The sequence below is a fragment of the Amphibalanus amphitrite genome, unplaced genomic scaffold (genome assembly GCF_019059575.1).
Source record: "Amphibalanus amphitrite isolate SeventyFive unplaced genomic scaffold, NRLGWU_Aamphi_draft 001400F_arrow, whole genome shotgun sequence".
NCBI lineage: Eukaryota > Metazoa > Arthropoda > Thecostraca > Balanomorpha > Balanidae > Amphibalanus > Amphibalanus amphitrite.
In genome coordinates, this window is record NW_024882893.1 from 2094 (window position 1) to 22092 (window position 19999).

The window sequence follows — 19999 nt, forward strand, 5'->3', positions numbered from 1 at the left end:
TTTGTCGTATTAAATTTTCGAGGGGGTGGGTTCAGCGGTGTGCACGTGGTGGGGCCGCGACCGGCGCCGAGCAGAAGGCACGTGCTTTAGGTTCAGTTGTTCGCTTAAAACTGAGTGAAAAGCATCAGAGCCGGGAGGTCGTTGACCTTTGGCAATGAATACCGACGCCGGGCACTGCTCGCCAAGAGGATTCGCCAGTAAATACAATTAATTTGTTTTTGCAATATCTCAGCCGTTTCTGGGCCGATTTAGCTGAAACTTGGACTGTCGGTGGTAGTGTAAGGTACTGGTAGGGTAGTGTATGGTAGGGTAGTGTATGGTAGGGTAGGGTAGGGTAGTGTAAAGGTAGGGTAGGGTAGGGTAGTGTAAGGGTAGGGTAGGGTAGGGTAGGGTAGGGTAGGGTAGTGTAAGGGTATGGTAGGGTAGGGGATTGTAGGGTAGGGTAGGGTAGGGTAGGGGATTGTAGGGTAGGGTAGGGTAGTGTAGGGGTAGGGTAGGGTAGTGCAAGGGTAGGGTAGGGTAGGGTAGGGGATTGTAGGGTAGGGTAGGGTAGGGTAGGGTTAAGGGTAGGGTAGGGTAGTGTAGGGGTAGGGTAGGGTAGTGTAGGGTAGGGTAGGGTAGGGTAAGGTAGGGTAGGGTAGGGTAGGGGATTGTAGGGTAGGGTAGGGTAGGGTAGTGTAAGGGTAGGGTAGGGTAGGGTAGTGTAGGAGTAGGGGTAGGGTAGTGTAGGGGTAGGGTAGGGTAGGGTAGGGTAGGGTAGGGTAGGGTAGGGTAGGGTAGGGCAGAATTGAGTAACATCCTAACTTACAGAGGGCTCTAGAACTCGCATGCATGACTATCATACTTACAGTTCAATTAAAAGCAGTTACCCAGTTCTTCACAAATAATACCAATAAAAATGCAAGTTTCTACACCCAAACTAATGCATCCGTTAATCATACATATCAAAACATACAGTTATCGCGTAAACCTGTACCTCTAGTGTGAATGTAAAAAGAGTGCGCTTGAGGTCTCATCAGTGAGTGATCTGATCAGTGAGTGATCACTGATGAGTGACGCCGGTTCAGGCGTCGTGCCTTACGGGCACTGACTGTGACCAAACTGTGACCACGACTCATCCCTGTGGTTTGTGAGGTGAATGATCCGTGCGCCCCGTGGGAAACGAGGTGTGAGCTGGTTATCCGATTTGACTTGGGTCACCTTTTTGGTCCGAGTGGTGGTCCCCCGGTGGCAGCTTACCGTGACTAGTCGCACCGTCAAAGATCGTAATGCGAATGTCTGTATGAGTAACACCGCCAAAAATTGACAGTTCCTTCATTCTATTACTGGCGAACGATAATTCACCTGCAACAGGGTACGTGAAACGTCGTTGCATAAATGATTGTTCGTACTTGCATGCATTGCCGAAACATCCGGGATACATCACGATGAATAGCGTCCAGTTGCAATACAACGCGTCAAAGATCACAATACAAAAAAGTCGTATGAGCGTTCAACGGATAGCGAGCACGCGTAGGCGACAGAAATGTTGACGGTTGAGCGCACAGTTCGAACAGTCTTCCACAATACGCAAAATATCGGCAGCGTGGAATGAGAATCTGAACGCGACACTTGGTTACACGCCACGGTACGCACACTGCACTGACATGAGTATCACTCTCGCACAGAACTATCACAGCCGTGGAACTCGCGTTCAGCCTCTAACCGCTAGGATAGGAATCCTAACGGCGCTCGGTGCCCGTCTAGCAGCCGTTGTCCGCCGATGGTGCGATAATTTCCCCAACCGCTGCCAGACGGCGCTGCACTCGCGCCAGCCCGTTCCTGGGAAAGAAACAGCTCAGTCAGGATGCAGCAAACAAGAGCCAGCTAGGCGGAGGCCAGCGGCACATGGAGTTAACACAGGTCGGGACTCATCACATGGGTCGCCGATATCGGAACTATGCAAGAAAATCTGACACTTTGCTGACCGAATCACCGCAAACAACATCCATTATTTACTTAAGCAATTTCTTTATCCTAGTAGGCGTAGCCTGACTCGTGTCCCACTAGCCCCACTGACGCCATCCACCAACTACATTATTAGTCCCACAAACGCCGCTGGACCACCTTCGTCACCCAACCACCAGAGCATGTCCTCTCCTAGTCTGCTAATACGATCCTCGCCCTACCTGGGGACACGACCCTCCCCCCACCTGGGGAAAATATCCTCCTCCTACCTGGGGAAAATATCCTCCCCCACGTGGGGACACGGTCCTCACTCTACCTGGGGACACGAACCTCTCCCTACCGGAGGACGCGGTCCTCGCTCTACCTGGGGAAAATATCCTCCCCCTACCTGGGGACACGACCCTCCCCCTACCTGGGGACACGGTCCTCGCTCTACCTGGGGACATGATCCTCGCCCTACCTGGGGACACGGTCCTCGCTCTACCTGGGACACGGTCCTCGCTCTACCTGGGGACACGATCCTCCCCCTACCTGGGGAAAATATCCTCCCCCACGTGGGGACACGGTCCTCGCTCTCCCTGGGGAGATGACGGTCCTCGCTCTACCTGGGGACACGATCCTCCCCCTACCTGGGGAAAATATCCTCCCCTACCTGGGGAAAATATCCTCCCCCACGTGGGGACACGGTCCTCGCTCTACCTGGGGACACGATCCTCGCCCTACCGGAGGATGGGGCGGTCCTCTCCCTACCTGAGCATACAATATTCTCGCCACCTGAGTATACGGTCATGTCCCCACCTGAGTAACCAGTATACGCAGTCCTTCCCACTCGAGAGAAGCTGCATAAGACACTTACCCCACTCGAAGACACCGTCCTTTCCCACCCGAAAAATACACTTCTCCCTCCACCTGACCGTAATGTCCTCTCCCCCACCTGAGTATGCGGTCCTCTCCGACGCCGCGGCGCAGCTCAGTCCTGCGCACGTGGTGCTCCAGGGTGGGCAGCAGGTCACGGGTGAGCGCCGGCGCCAGCACGGCCAGCACCTCGAGCAGCTGGAACACGCGGCCAGAGTGGAACGCCAGCTGGCGATCCAGCAGGCGCTCCACCGCCGACGACAGCACCGGCCTGCGGAGAACACGGAGTTGTTTAACGGCCGGAGAGTAGGGGCTGAGCGTGAACGTAGGAGCTGGGGAGAGTCAGAGGGTCGACAGCACAGGCCGGGCGAGTTACCGAGTCGGTGCTACTATAAATTACACCATGTTGTACTAGACTAGAGGAACTAGCATACATTCGCTGAGAAACTGCACTGGCACACGACGTAGGCCCCACTTCGAGGTCAATCTGAGCCCGCGCGACACGTCACCATTACAGCCGTCGATAACGATTGGTCTAACCTGACGCCGTCGGCCTGCGAGCGGCAGAGCAGTTTGAGCAGATCGGTGGCGGCTCGCTTGGCGCGGGGCTCTTCTAGGCTGAGCAGCAGCTCCAGCAGGGGCGAGGCCGTCCGTCGGGCGACCAGGGCCGTCAGGTGACCGCCGCGGTCCGCCGATACCAGCGCCGACAGACACTGGGCCGCCTGTGGGGACCGGGACACGGCGTCAGATCGGGAGCAGACTGAACGACCGGGCATGTCGCGGGAAAACGGTCGCCATTAATCCACTGTGAACCTAATGTTTGATCACCAGTGAACAGCGATGAAAATATGTCTTACTTGCAGCAGGCTGTCGTGGAACTTTCCACCGATCTTCTGAAGGAACGTTTCCGCCATCATTTGCATGACGAAATCCTTGAACTGGTCAGATACTTCATCCGATCTGAATACGTCCTGTAAAAAGAGCTCATCAACTTCTGCGGTATTCGACATTCGTGTGACTTGCTGAATTCTTAATAGCACGGCAGACACCCCAACTGCCTTTACTGGCATGCCACATGTATACTGTAGAATAATTATTACACCACCCAGCTGTCCTAATTTTTCAGTTGACACAACCAGTTATGAGCAGTTGCTCGATAATAGTTCCAATTCCGACGAGAGCATATGCCTCCTTCCTTTATGACAGCCCATGACTATACAGACCACCACTACCCGAGTCCCCCATCGGCCCGCAACCTCCCCCCCCATGCCGCCGCCAGGTCCACCCACCAGCAGGGGGTGCGAGTCGCTCGGAAACCGGTACATGTAATGCACCAGTGTGTCCTTCACAAAGCGCCGGTAAGACTTCTCCGTGGCATAGTCGGCCCGAGCGATACCGGCCAGGAACTGTCGGCGCAGAGGATAAGAGTCAGTATCAGTCATGGCTGTGGGATGTTTGACGGTAGCGGAGACAGCGAATAACGAATAACATACCTTCAAAAAAGCGAAGAGTAAAACGTCAACAATGTTTTCATTACAGCATGAGCAGTATAGCAATATTTGTATGCAACTATAACCTTACACAGCTTCTAAATCTCTAAAGCGGCAAAGTAAGTATGCAACTGAAAACAGTTTTAATTAACCAGTAAAACGCCTTTTGGGCGAAGAACGAGCGAGCGAGATAGTGAGCCCTGCAGGCTGCACGTGCGGAAGGGCGAGAGGGTACTTCCAACGGGCTTGCGCAAAGCACCCTTCTAACCGGTCGCTAGCGGTGTACCAAATTTGAACGCAATCGGCCCAGCCGTTCCTGAGATCTGGAAGCGGCATTCTGCACGTGCGCACGTGCAAACGGGGTCCAAAATGACTTTTGCACGGCACCCTACTAACTGGTCCCCAACCGTGTACCAAATTTGAGCGCGATCGGCCCAGCCGTTCTCGAGATCTGGAAGCGCCCCCCTGCACGTGCGCACGTGCAGTAGCACCTTAACCGCAACACATGGGAATGCATTGCCTGGTGGGTGCCTACCTGTATGCCAAGTTTCAGCGAAATCGCCCCAGTAATTACCGAGTTATTAAAATGGGAACAAATTTGACACCTCTTATTGTTGTATTTTGCACGTGCACTGGGGGTGACCCACATGCATCGAGAGTATCCTATTTTTAGAAGAAGGGATGCAGCTGCTACCCTACAAAAATTACCGCAAGTCAATCGCCCAAGCGGCTGCTGAGATATAAGCCTCTCAAAATCACTACTTTTGCAAAACAGCTTGAACACCCTTGACATTTCACGTGGCACGTGCCAAGACGGTCACTGAGATGTATCAAAAGTAGTCAATTACGGGGTAGAAGGGATGGGGCTACCCAGCAAAAAAGACCGCAGGCCAATCGGTCCAGCGGTTGCTGAGATATAAGCCTCTCAAAAGCGTTACAGGCCGGGCCGGGCCGCTCATACTGAGATTTTTCCGTTATATTGAAAAGACTCGCTTCGCTCGCTGCGCTCGCTCGCTCGTAATGACTGATTCGTGATGTGAATCCACCCTGAGATGACAGTCACGTCGGCAACTGACCAGCGGTATGGACCGAGCGAGGGCGTTCCTCATGGGCGGCGCCAGCGCCTTCTCCGAGTTGTAGACGGCCGGCGGCAACAGCAGACGCTGGATGATGCTCACCACCTTCCGCAGCTCCTGCCGGTGGCAATGCACATTACACAATGTGGGAATGTAACGAGTACGGCATAAGTAGATGACAGTGGCATGATAAAGACGATCCAAATCGGCCGAATAATTGAACTCTACAGCCAGCTGTTTTAACGGTGTGTTTTATGGCGCAGCATTTCAAGAAATTATATATTTACTTACTGCAACTGTGATGAGCTAAATGACTCATGCAATTATCTGGGCTCAGACTATTCCCTAAATATTGGTAGCAGTTGAAACATGGTTTACTGTCAGTATCACAATAACGGGTATGAAATGTGTCGTAAGATACGATCCGAGCCCGTGACACACTCTATGGCATGCCCCGCTTACCAGAACGTTGATGAGGTGTTTCACCACCAGGCCGAAGACCAGGAACAGGTGCGACAGACCGGGCGAAGCTGCACGCGGACCGCGCAAGTAGGCATCGATGAAGGCCAGGTCCGAGAAGATGGCGTTCACGCGCTCACGGCCCTCCTTACTCTGTGGGCAGGGCGGCACGTCAGACACCAGAATCATGTACCATAGACGGTCATGCAGCGCTGCCGGCGGGAAGTAAAGTAAACGTGGCATAGAGTTCGAGCTATCAAGACAATATAACAATCATCAATATATACAGTACACAATATCATATGAACTCTAAGTTAAAAGGAATACAAAAACCTGCATTAGAAAAGAAGTGTAAAAAAGCATGCGTAGGAAATTATATAGCAAGAATCGTAACTTTAACCCGCGCCCCGTTGGGCTCTGCCGAGCAACGCGCCCCGTTGGGGGGGGGGGGGCATTTTGGCCCCCCCCCTAAGATCTCGAGAACCACGCAACGTAGCGACAAGCGGCAAACGGTGTTGGATAGCCCTATCAGGGAACTACCTTGTGACCCAATTTTATTGACCTAGGTCAAACCGATGACGTCACAGGTCAGGTCAAAGGTCCAATTTTCACCGTTTACAGGCATTTCAAGAAATGCGTTGTAAAATCGAGTAAAATGCATTTCATTGAAAATCATCGATGGGGAAATGTTCTTCAAACACATATTTTGCTAGTTGAGGTCACTGATACCAGGTCAGGTCACTGAGGTCAGGTCACTGGGGGGTCACAATATGAAAGTGTCGTGTGATACATGTTTTATGGTCCATTTTACATGACAAATGCGATTATGTGGGTCAGGCAGCCTTTGGGGCCAGCTTAGGTCACGTTTTGGTCAAGGTCAGGTCAAGGTCAGGTCAAGGTCAGGTCAAATAAGGTCAAATTTCAAAGTTGATATTTTTGCATAAAATGGGTATCGAATCGATGCAGCTCGTCACGGGGAGTTCAATGGTGGTCTTTGTTTTGCCGTACGAGGTCTAGAATCGCTAATAATTGAGTTCAAAAATTTGACGTCATCATTTTTGAACAGTTTTTTCGCTATAACTTGGCCAAAAAACGAGATATCGATCTGAAATTTGGTATGTATATAGAAGAGCGCAGGGACTATCACATATATTCCGGTTTTTTCGAAATTCGGAAAATTTTTGGATTTTTTATTAGTTTTTCTAAAAAAATCAATTTTTTGAATTTTTTTGGGTCAAAAACCCAAAATTTTGAAAATCCGAGATAGCAGTTTTGTAGCGCCGCTTTTTGTCTATTAGACCATATAAAGAACTTTGAAATTGCTTGATAACTGTAGATTTGGTGAGCGTTTCAAGATTGCATGTTTTTTGCTCATTTTTGCTCGAACATGACCTCAGTTTGACCTCAATAACTCCTGACCTAAGGTGACATAAGACTTGAAATTTGGTGTGAAGGTGTCAAATTGATGCCCGGAAAGGTACTGAAAATTTGGCGGCGCTGTGCGCCGCCGTTTTCATGCTATTCAGGAAAAACCACAGGGGGGGGGGCCAAAATGCCCCCCCCCCAACGGGGCGAGGGTTAAGTGACATGTCAACATAAAAAATCACGTAGGTCGGTAAAGGAGTAAAACAACGGATACCGGCCAGCGCCTTCATCGGGCTCACCACCTCCTTCCCCTCCCATATGATCTGCTCCATTGCTCAATCACCCCTTCATGGACACGCTTGACTCCATCTAACCACGTGCACAATCCCTCCCACGGACCTGTTCGGCCAGCCTGGCCAGCCGCTCGGTGAACTGCCGCGCGGTGGTCGGGTCGGCCGGCGGTCCGGCCGGCACCAGCGCCGCCTCCCGGCGCGCCACGGCCGCCGTCATCGGGCCCAGCTCCGCCAGGTCGGCGCCGCCGGCCCAGCAGCGCAGCCACAGCCGCACCAGGCCGTCCCGGCCGGCGGCCAGCCGCTCCGGCGCCGCCGCCAGCAGCTCCGTCACGTACGCCGCGCACACACTGAAACACGGGAAAGGAGATGGAGCAGCTTAGTCTCTGTACAAGTACATAATGCATCTCTCACTGCTTCGAGCATTATCATATAAATGGGACAGTAAAACAATCAGAAGATCGGAAAAAGGAGCGAGATCACGAACCAGTTTAATAGAATGAAAAGTAGACAATAGATACTGACACGAACGTTCCGTACGACAGCTACAAGCCGAAAGCCAAGAGACGCCATTACACACGCTACTGCCTGCCTCCATGACAGGGGGTAGGCGCCTCTCACCTGGGTGTGACAGTGTCCGCGGTAAAGTGGTGCAGCTCGCAGCCCGCGCCGGGCACCAGGGTCAGCGTGGCCGCCAGCTGGGCGAGCTCCGGCGGCGGGCTGGCAGACAGCGCCAGGGTGTGTAACAGCGGCGCCACTAGCCGCAGCCGCTCCGTCAGCTGACTGTACTGCTCCTTACGAGTCACCACTGAGACCGAACGGGGCAGTGGTCAGGGCGCGGGAAGAGATCAAGGCACGGGGGAGGTCAGGGCGAGGGGAGAAGTCAGGTCACAGGGGAAAGGTCAGGGCACGGAGAGGTCAGGGCACGGAGAGGTCAGGGCATGGAGAGGTCAGGGCACGGAGAGGTCAGGGCACGGAGAGGTCAGGGCACGGAGAGGTCAGGACAAGAGAGCGGACAGGGCATGGGGAGCGGTCAGGGCGCGGGGAGAGGTCAGGTCAAAGACTACCCAGGCACAGCCACCATCATCGACAGTACGAGATACCAACATGACTGCGAGTACCGCTGGTATTGTTCGACAGTAAGTTTAAAAAAATAACTATATATGGGTAGTTTGTTCGATACGCTACGGTAATGCTTGAGGACATTGCATTTTTTAACGAAGTTCACGTGCACGTTCATAAAACAGCTAACTATTGCCCACTTAATCTACGCCCCAGTGGGGGGGGGGGGCATATGTTACCACCCTGTCGCGTTTTTTGCGTGTGAATAAAAAACCGCGGAGCGTAGAGCCGCGCCGCTTGGGGTAGCTTTTGGTACATCAATTTTGGACAATGTGTGAAATTTTTTACCCCAGGTCATGTCAGGTCAGGTCACCAGGTCAAGTTAACTGCCCAAGCCTAAAAAAGTTTGCAATCATGTCCAGCCTGCAGTGTTTGTCAGAAAGGTTTCAAACTTGGTGGATTGCATGCTGTTATTGCCTACAATTTGTATATCTCGGAACGACAAAGTCAGTCATTCTAAAAAGCGTGAGAAAGCGTCTCTAATGTCGGTGAAGTAGCCTGTCGGCGATGTGCGACTGCCACCCACTTAAATACTGCGCACCGACCTCTTAGCTCCACCGTCTCAACTTTTTCATGCTAGCGTGTCAATGTTTTTTCACGTGTTTTAACCTTTTCAATGTTTGTGTACAATGTGTGTAATATGTTTTTTACCTATCTTACACCTCGGTTGCACATTGTATGACACTGTGGTTTAAAAGCCAGTCATGTATTGGATACCACAAAGACCCGCAATAAATAAATAATTTTTTTTTTTAATATCCGTGACCTAAGGTCAGGTCAGTGGCGTGATCTTTCAATTACAAGTCAATGGGGGAAAATGAAAATGCCTCTAGATCCGTGTGTACGCATAGGAACAGTCCAAATATTTCAGAATCACAATGACTTGGACCACCCGGGATGACCAAGGTGTCATTTTTGCTGATGGCCTCTATAAAGGTCATCCGAGGTCATTTGAGGCTACAAACAGATTTTTGCCAATAACTCGCGATTGGAAAGAGATAGAACGCTGGGGATGGTCTCATTGTGTTTGTCTTGTTCAGACGCATCGACTGATATGCAACATGACCTTTTCCGGTCAGGTCATGACTTGACCTGAGGTCAAATTTTCAAGATGACCTTTCAAGGTCAAATTATAGTTCACTCGACGCGTCTCGGCGAGAGGAACACGATTCTGGCAATAGAAATGTCGTAGCTGTTTGTAGTCGAAAGTTATTGTCGAAAAACACTTTTCGTAAAAACAGCTATTTTTGGAGTTATTGCCCTCTGGAGGCTAAACCGTTGACCTTAGGTCAATTTTGATAATGACCTTATCAAAAGAAGAGTTCAAAAGCTATCGATTGAGTTTCCATGCGTTTTTCTAGCTACCATAGTTCCTGAGATAACGGCACGTTTTCTGAAAAGTATAATGACAATTGGCAAATTTTGACCTTTGATGACCTCTGGTGACCCCAATATTGCTCTAAGATGAAAAATGACTGAAATACTTTCAAACGTACGCATTGAGAGCTATCGACTGCTCTTTACCGCGTCTTTCTAGCCCTCTTAGTTTTTGAGTTAGAGGTGGGTGGTAACATATGCCCCCCCCCCCCCCACACACACACACACACACTAGGGCGAAGTTGGCCGAGACCGCCACTGGGGCGCGGGTTAATACGTAAAACCAATGATCTAGGATAAGTCACGAAGCAAGACGCCATCACAAATAGGCCCCTCCTGCCTCTCATCCTCACTCCCCCTCCCCGTCCGCCGCTCCGTACCCTCCGTGTCCACGATGTGTGCCATGGGCTGCAGCTGCTGGATATTTCCTAGCAGTTTTCCGGCCAGCTGCAGCAGCACGGAGAGGCCTCGGGCCAGCTCCGACGGCCCGCAGCAGCCCAGGTACGCACGCCAGCCGGACGCTGCCAAAGAGCGGTAAATGTCAAAGACACGTCAAGGTGGTATTTGTATACGATGCTTATAGTATGTCAATGTTAATACAAGTTATACCGAATGAAGCCAGCGAAACATTTTTCACAAAGCCAAACGAACGCTACCCTTTGCGTCATGTACCTATTTCGGGTCTCTTATGAACACTCAGCAGTCGCAAGCCAGTGCGCCTTCCCAGGTAACCGGCACCCGATTCTCCACTCACTGACGAGTTGGTACTCGGACTTGTCGAGCCGCGGACTGGCGCGCACTAGCTCCGAGCACTCCTCCCAGTAGGCAGCGACCAGGGCCAGAGAGAACGGCCGAGCGTCGGCGGCCGCACGCAGCTCCCGGTCCGCCTGCGCGGCGGCCGCGGCGGCCACAGCGCCCACGTCCCGGCCGGACTCCTGGGAACAGGGGAAGGTTAGGTTACAGACACTCTGCCACAGCACACACGTCAGTTGACCTGCAGGATCGGCCGTGAATAAACTACCAAACACCCGCAGTATGAAGGAATAGCGTGAATATGAGTTCCTATCGTAACTTCAAAAGAAGCGAGATAAGCTATGAAACTCGCTCAATAACGCAAAACGCAAAAAAAAGCTTGGTATTACATTTAAAGTAAGCGCGTGCACATTTAAAGGCAATGATCTACAATCATGTGCCCGGTGTGAAAGGGTACGACTTGTCTGGCAATATGCAAAGCTAGCACTACCTGATTCAGCTTACCAAGAGCAGGTGAGCGGCGGCGAAGTATGCCCGGCAGACCAGGATCTCGTGTGCCGACGACTCGCTGACCTGAGACAGGAACGAGATGAACTTGTCCACCTGAAACACAGGGTCAAAGTAGTTTTTCCACTGTATATCTTATCACCAATCATAACATCAGTAATTTCACTGATCAGTTTATTGTAAACATGCCGGTTTATTGTTCAGTCTAACGGCCGGCACCGTTTGCTTATAACTCACTCGTCGATGCATTGAGAAACAGCTGGTTCAATTCTTATAAATAATTAAAGACAAATTTAAAGCATCCACCCAAATCCCGGCTTCTGTCTCTACTAGCACCGACCACATCCAACTGCCTCTCCTATCCCCACCGAGCCTCCATGGCCCTCCTCCCAATGCCCACCAGCTGCACGTCATCGGGCACCAGGTGTATGAGAGTCAGGAACAGTGTGCAGGCGGCTCGCAGCCCTGCCGCCGACAGCTGCACGGCCCGCTTGGCGTGCAGTCGGAGCAGCACGCGGCCGCGCAGCTGGCGCCAGCAGTCGGCGCCGGCCGCCAGCTGCGCCGGCAGCAGCAGCAGGTACTGGCCGAAACTGTCCTCGGGCGGCGGCGGCTCCGAGACCGACTCCCACCAGCGCCGACCCGACCGGCTGGCAGAGAGCAGGGCGAGGTGAGACTCGATGATGAATTATGGTCACAAGCTGCTGCATCATCCAGCCAGAAACACCACCCAGTTGAGAACGGTACTAACTACTAAACTAGGCACCACAGGCACTACTTGAAACATAACACTTGATAGCTTCGGGCAATTTCTAACATACCCAACTCTAAACGGGCTAGCTGAAGATATCACGTCTAGCCACCGCATGTTACAACTCACGGCACTGTGGAGGTCATCTGGAGGACGGAGACGGGTCCGGGCGGCTGCGGCCTGACCAGCCGGCGCACCACTACCTCCCAGAGCGTGTTGGAGAGCGCCGGCGTGGCGCCCCAGAGCTCAGTGAGCCGGCCGCACAGCGCCAGCACACAGCGCAGCCGCCGCTCGCCGCCGGCCGGATCTTCCGTCTCCGCGGCGCCGGCGGCGGCCGCCGAGACCAGAGACAGCAGCAGCGACGTGTTACGGTCACACTGTGACAGACAGGGGGCGTGTTACGGTCACACTGTAACACAGGAGCGTGTTACGGTCACACTGTAACACAGGAGCGTGTTACGGTCGCACTATAACGGACAGAGGACGTGTTACGGTCACACTGTGACAGACAGAGGGGATGTGTTACGGTCACACTGTTACGGACACAGGTGTTACGGTCACACTGTAACGGACAGCAGCAAGGACGTGTTACAGTTACACTGTAACAGACAGGGGGCGTGTTACGGTCACACTGTAACAGACAGGGGGCGTGTTACGGTCACACTGTGACGGACACGGGGGGCGTGTTACGGTCACACTGTGACGGACACAGGGGGACGTGTTACGGTCACACTGTAACAGACAGGGGGCGTGTTACGGTCACACTGTGACAGACAGGGGGCGCGTTACGGACTACGGTCACACTGTAACGGACAGAGAGGGAACTGCTTTGGTCACACTGTAACAGACACAGGGGACGTGTTACGGTCACACTGTGACAGACAGGAGGCGTGTTACGGACTACGGTAACACTGTAACGGACAGAGGACGTGTTACGGTCACACTGTAATGGATAGGGGACGTGTAACGTTCACACTGTAATGGACAGAGGAGGTGTGCTACAGTCATACTGTAATGGACAGAGATGGACGTGTTATGGTCCCACTGTAACAACGGACGGTCACACTGTAACAGACAGCAACAGAGACGTGTTACGGTCACACTGTGACGGACAGGGGGCGTGTTACGGTCACACTGTAACGAACAGGAGGACGTGTTACAGTCACACTGTAGCGGACACAGGGGACGTGTTTTGGTCACACTGTAACAGACACAGGGGACGTGTTACGGTCACACTGTAACGGGAAAAGTGTTACGACGTACGGGACGTAATACGGTCATATTGTAACGGACACAGGGGAGGGGGACGTCGTGTTACGGTCACACTGTAACAGACACAGGTGGCGGCTCTGTGCATTACCGAGAGCCGTTTGAACTATATGTCCAGCCAGAATAAAGACCTATGCACCACCTAAAATGGATATTGGACAGAGATTACGCCCGGTGCCGCCTGAGTCCGATGAGGCTGTTGTTTTGCTCCACGTACCGTGAGGTCAGGTTTGAACGTGTCCTGGTCGTCGTACCGAAACACATCACTCACAGAAGACATGAGCCAGGTGAGGAACAGCGGCGCCTCTGACCACTCCGTCTCCATCAGCGGAAACTGAAAACAACGTCAGCGAGATAACGAGAAGGCAGCGTCCGCTTCCAACAAAACGTTACCCTAATTAAGGGAACACCCACGAACATAATGCAATTAATTGCCGGTTCAAATAAGCTTTCAATAACTATAACGGAATTTCCATATAAGTGAGAGTAAAGTTTCATATTTGTAAAAATATCAAAGCGTCCTAGTCTCATCTTTAAAGTCACATCACCCACTCAATCCCCTCAGTCCCTGGTGCACCTCCCCTGAGTCCTCTCACCTCATCGGCCAGTGTGGCCTCCGGGGAGGGTGGCGGCGGGCTGAGGATATGGGCAAACAGGGGCTCCAGCTCCGCCCACAGGCCAGCCGGCCCGCCGGGGCCCGCCACCGCCGCGGAGCGCCCGCCGGGCCCCAGCAGCCGCCGCAGCGCCAGCCACGCGCCCTTCTCACAGCCGCAGGAGAACGCACAGGTGTCGGCCAGTTCGGCCAGGGGCGTCTGGACGCAAAGCGGGAGCGAGGGGTTTCGGTCATCCCAGCGAACGACAGCCATTGCGTTTCGCGTGTTGGATAAAAGAGTCTGGTACGAACTACGACTAATTTAGTTTGAAACCTGTTGAATTGCTAGACAAAGAGCAACGCAACGTCAAGCACTATTGCCACTATGACCATTTAAGATCCAAATAAATCAGAAAACCGCAAGAGCAATTCTCCAAACCGGCTGTCTCGGCAGCGGCCACCGGTCGCCTCTCACCTCTCTCATCTTGTTGTGCGCCAGAACGGCCAGTTCCCAGGCGAGCGCGTGGGCGGCACGGCGCCACCGGTGCCGGCCGGGCACGGCGGACAGCCACGGCACCGTCGGTCCGCCGGGCGAGTCGCGCGGCGGCGGCTGGTCGCTGAGATCGCTCAGCCGGGCCAGCGCGGACACGGAGAGCACTCGCAGGTCCAGCTGCAGGTGAAACAGCTGGTGGGCGCGCGAGACCAGCGTCTGTAATGGTACGAGAGGAAGGGTCAGGGTCAGACGGGACGGCACAGACGGGGCTAGATGGGACCGTACAGACGGACGGGGTTACGTTAGGACCGTTCGAACTCCCGGAGTCAGGTGAGCCCGAACAGGTGGGACAGGTGGGAGGTCAGGTGGGACGGACGGCTCGAGATAAACTAGATCGCAAGGCAGAGACCGTAATCGGGACCGCACGGCTCGGGGCAAATGGGACGGAACGGCGGGCGTCGGTTCACCAGAGGCTGCACAAGCAAGTTGAGAAAGGTGGTCGAGAAACAATCATTCGATAAGCCGTGCGCAATGACTGAATATCTGGCAGGAAACGCAGAGAAGGACATCAATAAATGATAATTGAATGATTTGCGTACGATGCTGTCTACCGCCAGCTTGATCAGACTACAGAATAGATTCATCATGCTCACTCCTAAAATCTTACCGAGCTACAGTAGCTGCGCTACGCTGCAGCACGCCTACTAACTACCGATCACCACCAGTCATTCAGTCCACATGCTACAGACTGGCACACGGAGACCGGCAGCTCTGCGACGGAGCGGCGACTAACCGGGTCGTGGCAGAGCTCGTCGGCTGGTCCCGGCGGCGCCAGGTAGCCGACGCGCCGGTGCAGACGGTGCAGTCCGACCTCGACCTCCTGGCGCCACCCGTCGTCGGTCAGCGCGCCCCGCCTGACGGACGGAAAACACGTCAATGCCCAGCTATGCACCACATGGGTTAAATGGACTGGGTGGAGTAACATGCGATTAAATAAAACTGAAGGTTTGTCTACCATTGACATCTCAATATACATGGCGATGAGCTGTCTAAGCGCCCTAAAATCCCGGCAAACAAGGCAAACAAACAAAACAAACAAACATGACAGTGACTTACTGGTCTATATAGTTGATAAGGGCCCGCATCTTGTTGGTAGCTTTCTGACGTATGCTGTAAAACTCCTGGCGCTCATTTCGTGAGTTATAGCAAGCCACAGCAGCACACTCGACTTCAAGAGTGTATGATGCTTGAGCCATCGAGAGCAGCAAATGCTCGAGTTCCTGGGACTGCCGGTCATGACGAAAAAGGGCAACCGGTGATCGTAACTGACGATCAGGGCAATATGACAGCTGACTGATTCATTTACACCAAGGGACCTACGTCTGATATTCACCATTGCCAGAACAGAAGTGGGAGGCGCAGGAGGCACAGATACTTATCTAGAACGAGCAAAGGGATCTGATTAGAATATGGCATATCTAATTCACATATCCTTCCATAGGCTAAAACAAGTTGACTCGGTTCTCATCAAGTCAGATCACTACTTCCAACAGCCATGATGATCAGTCACTGGATTCTGCTCCGAAGAGGCTGCAGCAGACTCTTTCCCCGGTCCAGCGGCTGGCTCACCTCATTCAGTGGCAGGCAGATTGCGGGCTGGGCCGTCTCCAGAGAGAGCTGCTGTCTGACAGCACCGCCCCGAAGCAGTGCCCGACCAGGACAGGTGAGCACAGCCTCCTGGCCCTCCTGGGCTGGAGCTCGTCGAGCTGGCAAGCACAGGTGGCATCAGTGAGCCACAGATGGCATGGACAGTACTGGACAAAATTCTTATGAAATTGACAGCACTGCATCAAAATGTCCTAAACATTTGGCAGGCACTACACAGTACACACCCATTTGCCTGCAAAATACGTAGGTAAACAAGCTGCATCACTAGGCATATCCCGCGCCCTGCTGGGGGGGGGGGTGTTTGAACACCCCCCCTTGTGGTTTTTCGCGAATATCTCAAAAACGGCGGCGCGGAGCGCCGCCGTTTTTGGTACACCTTATCATACATCAATTCTACACATGTTGTGAAAATTTCAGACCAAGGTCATTCAAGGTCAGGTCACCAGGTCACTTGAAGTGACCTCACCTCATAAAAAGTTTCAATGTCTGTCATAGCTACACCGAGTGACCGATCGCTTTGAAACTTTCAGCGATTGCTAAGAGCAATAGCATGTACAAAATGTATATCTCAGAATTTTGATAACGATGACCTAAGGTCAGGTCAATTTTGCGACCTCCCCATTATAAGTCAATGGGAGAAAATTGAAATGCGCCTCTTTTGGACGAAAGACATTATAAACACTCCCAAACACCGAATTACAAGTGGTTTAGACACACTGAACATGAAAATGGTGTCCGTGACCCTTGTGTATGCCCTGAGGTCATCTTAGGTCACGAATGGTATCTAACAGTTTTTCGCAAATAACTTTTGATAGAGGCATGCTAGAGCGATGAAAACGCCTTAGATGTGTTCAGCTCGACGATACGGATCGACTGATATGCAACATGACCCTTTCCGGTCAGGTCATGACCTTGACCTGAGGTCAAATTTTCAAGTTGACCTTTCAAGGTCAAGTTATAGTTCATTCGATGCGTCTTGACGAGAGGAACACTATGCCGGTAAAAGTAAGCTCGTACAGGGATTGGGTCAAAAGTTATTGCATAAAAACTGTTTTCGAAAAAATCGGCTATTTTTGCAGTTTTTGCCCCCTGCAGGCAAAACCGTTGACGTTAGGTCAAATCTGAGAGAATTACTCAGAAAGGGCGTTAATAGGGCTATCAAATGCGCTTTTCCGCGGCGCTGTAGCTCTATTGGTTCCCGAGTTATGCGTTGGCTTCTTGGAAATTTTCGACATTCGACCTGGAAATCGGCGAAATTTTGCCTTCAATGACCTCTGGTGACCTGACCTTTGACCTGACCAAAAAATTGACCGAAGTGATTTCGTCATTATTTTTGACGCTCTTTCGAACGCCGCCTTCCGCGTATCGCTACGTGGCCCAGGAGCCGAGTTACAAGGGGGGGTGTTCAAACACCCCCCCCCCCCCAGCAGGGCGTGGAAATCCAGGACCCCCAGCCGGGCGCGGGATATTATATAATATATTATAATACAGCAGTAGGAGCTAAATCTCACCATGGTTTCTGGCCTTTTCCTGTTTTCTGCCTCCAAGGCTGCCAATCAGGGGAGATCCTGGTGGGGAGGCACTTGGAGAGGAACCAGCTGAATACAAGTTACACTCGGTCCATGTTGTGCTGAGTCCATGCTCATCAGAGCTCATCGCAGCTTCTGTTACAAATTAGTGGAGCATGGTCAGTGAAATGAGCTGGAGGTAAATAGCTGAGTCATGACTCATGAGCATGAGCCTCTAGGGTGAAACCAGTGCAGCAGAATCTTCTGAGTTCTGAATAAATCCACGTTTGTAACACGACGTTTTGGATTTATTAAGCGGTGGCTTTACTAACCGGAATAATATTTTTCATTCGAAAAGTGTGCATCGCAGCTCCACAGTTAACTACATAATGGTGTTCCACATTTAACAATCAGTTGCCCTGGATGGTAGGCTGTGCCTTATCACGCAGACTAAGTGACACAGTTGATTGTTGAATGCTGTGGCCTGTGACCCAATCGTCGCCATAGATGCGATCAATTGTGTGATAGGCGGCACAGTACGCCGTAATACAAGCGGATATGCTAACACTCCTCATTGTCCATTTATTCCTATGGAAGTGACCAGCACACACTACAAAGCTGTCCCAGCAAGCGATGTGCCGTGAAACAATTCCCTTGCCCGAAATTCCGGGCCACAAAAATCAGCGGAACGGTGTGTTCGAGGCTGGCACCTGGCGCCTGGCGGGCGCCAGCAAGGGCCGGGCAGCGGAGCAACACGTGCCCCGACACATCACTCATCAGCCTCTTCTTAGCACATGGCGCAGAGCGTTGCGGGGCAATGGGCAACGCTTGTCTGGGCACTGCTGGCACGCCTCGGAGGGGCGACGGCATCGAAGCGAGCGGCCCCAGTGGCCCAGGCCCCGCCCTCACCTGATGCACCGAAACGGCGTCCTCTCAGTTCTCTCCGGGGATAGGGAGCGGCGGCGTGCTCCCGAGGAGTGGTTTGATTAGTGACTCGGACCAGTTGACGTGCTATTGATGCGAGGCCGTACAATGAGCCATCTGGGTCAGCGAGCAGGTGTCGGAGGGCAGGGCGGCCGCTTGTTTCGCCAGGTGACGGTCGTCAGCGCTCTCATTCCCCCCGATACTGCATTGGGCAGGAACCCACTCATTGCAGTATTACTTCGCAATGCTCTGCAATATTCAATAAAGTCTTCCAAACTCATCTCCGCCCCAAGGGTGGAGGCCTCACTTGGGCGGCCGATCCTCTGAGTACTCAGGGCGGCTCACTAGTTCGAGCATGCGACGACCAGGGCAGGGACATCTCCTCCCAACCAAACACACTCCAGAGCCGAGCCAAATCTGCGGTTAGATCTATCAGCCTGCCGAGTCTGCTGACTAAATTCCGCGACTGCCATTCGCCAAAAATTATGCGGCCGCCCTGCACAGAAAAATATGGTTGCCACCATGTGCTGAATTTGATGCATGCAAAATTATGGCAGACATGCACTGAAATTTTTGGCGCAATCCCACCAATGACTACAGGCCATTTAACGCCAGAAATAAGACATATCCACCATAACATGTATTTTTCCAGTCTGGGGAAAGATGTGACTGCAGACTGCAAAACTCGCACCTGGTGACTTTATTGAGTGGAGACTGGAGTAGCCAGAATTATTAAGCAAATAAGACAAAAATGTTACGTGAAAGTTGAAACTTGAAACTGGCAGCATATCAATACAAATCACTCATACTAACATGACTTGAAATGGCTCAAAGCATGCATACAGACAACAGAACTAAAACGGTTCAAAATTGTAGGGTATTTGTTCAGAAAAAGTCCAATCTATATTTGTGGCGCCGTTGATATATACGAATATGCAACATAAGGCTAGGTCAGGTTTTATGGTAAATGTCGTCCTAAGCAGAGTTCATGGATAATTTTTTCATATTCTTACATTACTTGACATCCTGAATCCAAAAATGATACTCCTATGCGTCTCGCAAATAAAAGAAAAACATAATCCAAACCTGACCTAAACTTGACATATACAGGTTTGATTTCAACTGTAGCTTCAATAGTTCAATGCAACCAAAAAGTAGAAGAAGGGGTAGGTATTGCACCTCAGTTATGTAAGCTCAAAGAGGACGAAAAGAACCGACACACATATAAAATGTCTTATATCAAACTCAAATGAAATCAATTGCACCCCCAGCACCTTCGTCAACTTTTTTTCGAATTGTCCCGCGCACAAAATCAAGCGGTGTTCGTTCACAGTTCCCCGTTACTGCATGATGGCACTCCTCCGCTTTTCATTGGTGAAATTTGCGCAATCTCTGCTGACCACCAATGAGATTCCGAGTTTTGCCGACAGAAAAGCTCCAAAAGCAGCAGGCTGTCAATAAAATAAACAGGGCACGAATTATGCTCAACAATTCAAGTTCACTTTGAAAAAAAATGATGAATATAAACGTCATACATTTTTTGCTTTTCTTGATAA

The 19999-nt window shown here is 51.9% G+C and overlaps 1 protein-coding gene across 1 annotated transcript; it reads right to left on the reverse strand.

Moving 5' to 3' along the window:
* Positions 1 to 1263: 1263 nt before the first annotated feature.
* Positions 1264 to 19889, reverse strand: LOC122372782 (protein MMS22-like). The gene is made up of 24 exons (XM_043350344.1): positions 19623 to 19889; positions 17523 to 17675; positions 15973 to 16109; positions 15460 to 15629; positions 15137 to 15257; positions 14326 to 14559; positions 13855 to 14070; positions 13476 to 13592; positions 13103 to 13123; positions 12698 to 12721; positions 12119 to 12366; positions 11642 to 11888; positions 11239 to 11337; positions 10736 to 10916; positions 10362 to 10502; positions 8104 to 8290; positions 7592 to 7832; positions 5831 to 5980; positions 5369 to 5485; positions 4092 to 4208; positions 3660 to 3773; positions 3343 to 3524; positions 2882 to 3073; positions 1264 to 1821 (listed from the first exon to the last, which is right to left on the reverse strand). The coding sequence occupies exons 2-24, from the start codon at positions 17665 to 17667 to the stop codon at positions 1743 to 1745; spliced, it is 3480 nt and encodes a 1159-aa protein (XP_043206279.1). The 5' UTR covers positions 17668 to 17675; positions 19623 to 19889; the 3' UTR covers positions 1264 to 1742.
* Between the last annotated feature and the right edge of the window lie 110 nt (positions 19890 to 19999).

What these genes read in the sequence shown, in the direction of transcription:
- LOC122372782 (XM_043350344.1), bottom strand. Translation starts at nt 17,667, where the DNA reads ATGAGCTCTGATGAGCATGGACTCAGCACAACATGGACCGAGTGTAAC. An exon ending in CCGCCGCTCACCTGCTCTTG is followed by an intron (nt 10,917 to 11,238) that starts GTAAGCTGAATC and finishes CCCTGTTCCCAG; the next exon opens with GAGTCCGGCCGGGACGTGGG. An exon ending in TCGCAGGCCGACGGCGTCAG is followed by an intron (nt 3,074 to 3,342) that starts GTTAGACCAATC and finishes TGTTCTCCGCAG; the next exon opens with GCCGGTGCTGTCGTCGGCGG.